The sequence below is a fragment of the Eriocheir sinensis genome, unplaced genomic scaffold (genome assembly GCF_024679095.1).
Source record: "Eriocheir sinensis breed Jianghai 21 unplaced genomic scaffold, ASM2467909v1 Scaffold709, whole genome shotgun sequence".
Classification (NCBI taxonomy): domain Eukaryota; kingdom Metazoa; phylum Arthropoda; class Malacostraca; order Decapoda; family Varunidae; genus Eriocheir; species Eriocheir sinensis.
Window position 1 is genome coordinate 182,705 of NW_026112064.1, and position 6,956 is coordinate 189,660.

Consider the following 6,956-nt stretch of genomic DNA (forward strand, 5'->3'; position numbering starts at 1 on the left):
AATCATGCAAATTTCGCCCATTATTTCATCCTCATAAATATACAACCTATCCCATCACGTCTATGAATTGTACTGATGTGAAGATCCGCTCCTCTATCTCACTTTACTTTCATATTCTTACTTTTCTTCCACAAATACCTCAACACACGGACACTATAGCATTCTGTCTGTAAACTCTTGTCAGGTAGAACTCGCTCAGTATTTCATCTTCAGCAATTTTACCTTTTTATCCACTTACAATAATTACAGACACTATCCCATTCTTCCAATAATTACGCACACTATCTTATTCTACTTGTAAATAGAATAGTAACGCATAATTTGATTGGCCTATTTCATCTTCACCTGCCTATTTTTTAACTGTTTTCGACTTATAATCACGCAAACTATCCTACTCTGTCTTAATACTCCAGTAATGCACAACCATCATATTCTTACCTTTTTTTTCCACATTGAACTTTCCACCCAGAAACAATCCCATTCCATCCTATAAATTGCACTCATCCACTCTATTCCATCTCCATCTATATCTCTTCCTTCCTTCCCTTCCTCCTTAATTCCTCTCCTTTATCTCTCTCTCCCTTCCTTCCTTCCCTCTTCCTTCCCCTTCCTCCACCCACCTCCATGGGATATCTTCCCTCCTCCTCCTCCTCCTCCTCCTCCTCCTGCTGCTCCTCCAAATCGCGCTGCCCTGGCTGCTTTCTTCTCCTCCTCGGACTTGCTGGCCTGTGGATGTAGATAGGCTGTTAGGAGGCTGTGTAGATAGAGAGGAAGGGAGGAGGAAGGGAGAGGAGAGAAGGGAGGGAGTGATGATAGGGAGAGGAAGGGAGAGAAGGGAGGGAGTGATGATGGGAAGGGAGAGGAAGAAGGGAGAGAGAAGTGAGGGAGTGATGATGGGAAGGGAGAGGAAGAAGGGGGAGAGAGAGAGAGAGAGAGAGAGAGAGAGAAGGGAGAAGAAAGGAGGAAGAAGGGAGAGGAAGGGAGAGAAGGAAACAAAATAAATAAGAGAAATAAAATAAAATATAATAAAATAAATGAAATTCAATTCTTATTTCTTCTCCTCCTCCTTCTCTTCCCTTCCATCTCCTCCTCCTCCTCCTCCTCCTCCTCACCTCCGTTCCGTTGGAGGAGTTGATGCCAAACCGCGCCTTTCTCGCCTCCTTCCGCGCCTCGTCCGTCAGTGGAATCCCGAATCTTTCCGCCCGAGCCTTGAGGTCCTTCTGTGGGGGGTGGAAGAGGAGGTGGAGGAGGAGGGGGTTAGGTGGAGGAGGAGGATGAAAATTAGATGAAGAGGAAGAGGAGGTTGAGGGGATGAGGATGAGGAGGAGGAGGAGGAAGAAGAAAGGGATATAGAAAGGAGGAGGAGGAGGAGGAGGAGGAGGAGGGAAGGGAGGGAAGGAAGAAGAATTGATAGAAGTGAGGGAAAGGAAGAGGAGGAGGAGGAGGAGGAGGAGGAGGAGGAGGAGGGGGAAGAAGAGGAAAGGAGGTTACTTATTAGCATTTAAAATCATTATTATTATTATTATTATTATTATTATTATTATTATTAGACAAGCAATATTTACATTTCCTTCTCTCTCTCTCTCTCTTTTATTTTTTTTTCTCTCCATTTTTCCTCTTTCCTTCTCTCTCTCTCTCTCTCTCTCTCTCTCTCTCTCTCTCTCACACACACACACACAATCTCTCTCATTCATTTCTCTCCATTCTTTCCTCTCCACCCCTCTCTCTCTCTCTCTCTCTCTCTACATTCCTCCATCCAACTTGATAATCTTCTTAGGAACTGGACTCGTCGCTTCCTCTCCCCCCTCCGACACAGCCGCCCCTTCCCCTGCCCCCTCCTCCCCTCCCACAGCCTCCGCCCCCCCTTCCGGCGCTGGGGTGGCCTCCTGGGGGGTGGCGGCGGGGGGGGGGGTGGTGGCGGGGGCGGTGGAGGGCCGGGAGAAGCGATGAGAGTTGGTTGGGTCCTCTTCAAGCTAATCTTTTTCTTCTCAGGTTCAGGTTCGAGGAGACTGCTGTCCTGCTGAGGGGGGGAGAGAGGGGGGAAGGGGGGGAGAGAGGGGGTTATTAGTGGGGGTATATAATGGGGGGGTGGGGGGGGGGGATATGGCATGGGATTTTTTTTTATATAACATCAAAGGGAAGAAGATATATCGAAAATTGACTTGTAAGACATTGAAGTACATTAATAGGGAAGGGGGGGGAAGGGGGGGGGAGAGAGTGGGGGTAGTTAGTGGGGGTATATAATGGGGGGGGGAATATGGAATGGGATTTTTTTTTATAATATTGCAAAGAAAAAAATATGTGGGAAATTATATGTATACTTTTATAGGGAAGAGAGAGAGAGAGAGAGAGAGAGAGAGAGAGAGAGAGAGAGAGAGAGAGAGAGAGAGAGAGAGGAAAGGAAGAGAAAGAAAGGAGAGGAAAAGGAAAAACAAAAAAACAAGAGAGAGAGAGAGAGAGAGAGAGAGAGAGAGAGAGAGAGAGAGGAAAGGGAGAGAAAGGAAAGAAGGGGAAACAAACAAACAAACAAACAAAAAAACACACACACACACACACACCCCGCCCCCCCCCATCCCACCCCCCCCGTTTCGCTACTCACATCCTTGACCCTGATGGCGGCCCCCTTGAGAGCGGCCTCCTCCTCCTGCGGCGTGAGCTCCGAGTCAAGTTCTTCCTCGCCCAGAATGTCCTCCTCACAGAAGTCCCCCTCCTCCACCTCCACACCGCCCTCGCTAAGATCCTGCCCCAGGGTGTCGCCGCCTGGGGGGGGGGGAAGAGTTAGTAGAGGAGGAGGAGGAGGAGGAGGAGGAGGAGATATGTACAAAAAATCAAAGAGGAGGAAGATATAGTGCAGGATGTTGGTGAAGGAAAAAGAGGAAGAGGAGGAGGAGGAGGAGGAGGAGGAGGAAGAGGAGATATGTACAAAAAATCACAGAGGAGGAAGATATAGTGCAGGATGTTGGTGAAGGAAAAAGAGGAAGAGGAGGAGGAGGAGGAGGAGGAGGAGGAAGAGTTAGTATCATTATATCATCATCATCATCATTATAGCAGGTGGTGTGCAGGAGGCAAGGTCTGGAGGGCTGCATAAAAGTCTTGACCCACTCCCCTCTCCCTTCCCTCCCCCTCGTACCCACCGTCAATGGCCTCCTGCAAGCGCTCCAGCAGCTCGGTCTTGTTGCCCACCGTGGACAGCCCATGCGCCCGCAGCTCCTTCTTCAGCTCCGCCACCTGGGGGAACACACAGGTGAGTCGAGGTGTTACAAGGTAGAGCAAGGTGAGTTTTCCACTACACACACACACACACACACACACACAGATACAAGACTCAAGAAGGCTTTGCCCCCCTATATAACAATTTGGATAACATTCCTCAGGCGGTGTTGTGAGAAATACCTCCTCGCAGAAATGTCGCATATCCATGGGAGGGGGTCCAGGGGGGGCTGTGTTCCCCCTGGTTAGGAGGTTATGTTAAGTTCAGTTGGAGTAGTTTAAATCCACTCCCCAACCCAAACCCCTGATTTCCCACGGGCGTCCAAGGTGAGCCTCTGTGTGAGCTATTTAGCGGTCCAGAACAGGCATTGAAAAGTCAGCCAGTTAGTGATTCCCGGAGAAAAATACCTCCATGATAAACAGCAGCATATTGTGTCCAGGAATCACCAGCAGCGTCTTGAAATTAATAGACTACATTTTCTTGAATATTCCCTGAACCACAACCTCCAGAAACACGGTAGAAACGGTTACAGAGAACAACAGATGTGTGCCCCAACAGTTTGTACAGGTGCCCACCACACTGATTGCCGAGGTGGTGTGTCTGGAGTACTGGTGTGACGAGGGGGTGGTGTGTCTGGAGTGCTGGTGTGACGAGGGGGAGGTGTGTCTGGAGTACTGGTGTGGACGAGGGGAGGTGTATCTGAGTACTGGTGTGACGAGGGGAGGTGTTTCTGGAGTACTGGTGTGACGAGGGGGAGGTGTATCTGGAGTACTGGTGTGACGAGGGGGAGGTGTATCTGGAGTACTGGTGTGACGAGGCGGAGGTGAGTCTGGATTACAGGTGTGACGAGGGGAGGTGTATCTGGTACTGGTGTGACGAGGGGAGGTGTATCTGGAGTACTGGTGTGTGAGGGGGAGGTGTGTCTGGAGTACTGGTGACGAGGGGGAGGTGTCTCTGGAGTACTGGTGTGACGAGGGGGAGGTGTATCTGGAGTACTGGACGAGGGGGAGGTGTATCTGGAGTACTGGTGACGAGGGGAGGTGTATCTGGAGTACTGGTGTGACGAGGGGGTGGTGTGTCTGCAGTACTGGTGTGACGAGGGGGAGGTGTATCTGGAGTACTGGTGTGACGAGGGGGAGGTGTGTCTGCAGTACTGGTGTGACGAGGGGGAGGTGTATCTGGAGTACTGGTGACGAGGGGAGGTGTGTCTGAGTACTGGTGTGTGAGGGGAGGTGTGTCTGGAGTACTGGTGTGACGAGGGGGAGGTGTGTCTGGAGTACTGGTGTGACGAGGGGAGGTGTGTCTGGAGTGCTGGTGTGTGAGGGGTGGTGTGTCTGGAGTACTGGTGTGACGAGGGGGAGGTGTATCTGGAGTTCTGGTGTGACGAGGGGGTGGTGTGTCTGGAGTACTGGTGTGACGAGGGGGAGGTGTATCTGGAGTACTGGTGTGACGAGGGGGAGGTGTGTCTGGAGTACTGGTGTGACGAGGGGGAGGTGTGTCTGGAGTACTGGTGTGCGGTGGGGGTGGTGTGTCTGGAGTACTGGTGTGACGAGGGGGAGGTGTGTCTGGAGTACTGGTGGACGAGGGGAGGTGTGTCTGGAGTACTGGTGTGACGAGGGGAGGTGTGTCTGGAGTACTGGTGGACGAGGGGTGGTGTGTCTGGAGTACTGGTGTGACGAGGGGGAGGTGTGTCTGGAGTACTGGTGTGACGAGGGGGTGGTGTGTCTGGAGTACTGGTGTGACGAGGGGGTGGTGTCTGCAGTACTGGTGTGACGAGGGGGAGGTGTGTCTGGAGTACTGGTGTGACGAGGGAGGTGTTTGTGGAGTACTGGTGTGACGAGGGGGTGGTGTGTCTGGAGTACTGGTGTGACGAGGGGGAGGTGTATCTGGAGTACTGGTGTGACGAGGGGGAGGTGTGTCTGGAGTACTGGTGTGACGAGGGGGAGGTGTCTGGAGTACTGGTGGGACGAGGGGTGGTGTATCTGGAGTACTGGTGTGTGAGGGGTGGTGTGTCTGGAGTACTGGTGTGACGAGGGGAGGTGTCTGGAGTACTGGTGTGACGAGGGGTGGTGTGTCTGGAGTACTGGTGTGACGAGGTGGTGTGTCTGGAGTACTGGTGTGACGAGGGGGTGGTGTGTCTGGAGTACTGGTGTGACGAGGGGGAGGTGTGTCTGGAGTACTGGTGTGACGAGGGGGAGGTGTGTCTGGAGTACTGGTGTGACGAGGGGGTGGTGTGTCTGGAGTACTGGTGTGACGAGGGGGAGGTGTGTCTGGAGTGCTGGTGTGACGAGGGGGTGGTGTGTCTGGAGTGCTGGTGTGACGAGGGGGAGGTGTGTCTGGAGTACTGGTGTGACGAGGGGGAGGTGTGTCTGGAGTACTGGTGTGACGAGGGGGAGGTGTGTCTGGAATGCTGGTGTGACGCTCTGGGGTGTGGCGGGTGTGATACTAGACAAACAGGCTGGCTGACTATGAACCTACAGAATGACACCCACAGGGATGACAAGACGACAAGGGGGGGGGAGAGAAGGGAGAAGGGAGGGAGGGAGGGAGGGAGATGAAGGGAAGGGGAAGAGGAGGAAGAAGGAAAGGGGAAAGAAGGAGGAGGGAGGGGAGGAGAAGAGGGCAAGGGGGGAGGGGTGAGGAAAGAGAGGGGAGGGGAGGGAAAAGAGGGAGGGGAGAAGAAGAGGGCAAGGGGAGGGGGAGAAGAGGGCAAGGGGGAGGGGAGGAAAAGAGAGGGGGGGGAGGAAAAGAGGGCAAGGGGAGGGAAAAGAGGGAGGGGGGAGAAGAAGAGGGCAAGGGGGAGGGGGAGGAAAAGAGAGGAGGAGGGGGAGGAAAAGAGGGCAAGGGGAGAGAAAAAGAGGGAGGGGGAGAATAAGAGGGCAAGGGGGAGGGGAGAAGAGGGCAAGGGGGGAGGGGAGGAAAAGAGAGGAGGAGGGGAGGAAAAGAGGGCAAGGGAGAGAAAGAGGGAGGGGAGAAGAAGAGGGCAAGGGGGAGGGGGGAGAAGAGGGCAAGGGGGAGGGGGAGGAAAAGAGAGGAGGAGGGGGAGGAAAAGAGGGCAAGGGGAGAGAAAAAGAGGGAGGGGGAGAAGAAGAGGGCAAGGGGGGGAGGGGGGAGGAAAGGAGAGGGGGGAGGGAGAGGAGAAAAGGGCAATGTGAGGGGAGGGGAGGAAGGGGAGGGGGGTGATAACACTACCCCCACCCACCCCCCCGCACGTAAACAAACACACGAACACACAAAAAACACCTTAAAACACCATAAAACACCATAAAACACGACACTCCGGCCCCCCAACACGCCTCCCTTATTTACCCCCCCCCGGTGCGTCCCCAGGGGTAACACTCTCCCCAGGTGTTCCCAGGTGGTAATCATGGGTATTAGTAGTGTTCCCGGCGCCTCGGAGGGTGTAAAAAGGGCGCAATGAGGCGAAATATTCCTACCTTCATCTTGGACAGCGGCGCCGCGGAATCCATGTTTGTTTGGACTGAGCGACCGCCGGGCTAAAGGCTTCTACGAGGGGTTTATTTTATTACTTGTATATATTTATCACTTAAAGTTTGTCTGTATTAAAGAGAATAAATGTTTTGTCAATTGTCTTTAGGAGAGGTTGATAATTCTGTTTGTTTGGACTGAGCGACCGCCGGGCTAAAGGCTTCTACGAGGGGTTTATTTTATTACTTGTATATATTTATCCCTTAAAGTTTGTCTGTATTAAAGAGAATAAATGTTTTGTCAATTGTGTTTAGGA

The 6,956-nt window shown here is 52.7% G+C and overlaps 1 protein-coding gene across 1 annotated transcript; it reads right to left on the reverse strand.

Annotated features, from left to right (window-relative positions):
• Positions 1–746: 746 nt before the first annotated feature.
• Positions 747–6,749, reverse strand: LOC126994045 (WASH complex subunit homolog 1-like). The gene is made up of 5 exons (XM_050853284.1): positions 6,649–6,749; positions 3,135–3,228; positions 2,600–2,760; positions 1,747–2,020; positions 747–754 (listed from the first exon to the last, which is right to left on the reverse strand). The coding sequence occupies exons 1-5, from the start codon at positions 6,679–6,681 to the stop codon at positions 747–749; spliced, it is 570 nt and encodes a 189-aa protein (XP_050709241.1). The 5' UTR covers positions 6,682–6,749.
• Positions 6,750–6,956: the final 207 nt, after the last annotated feature.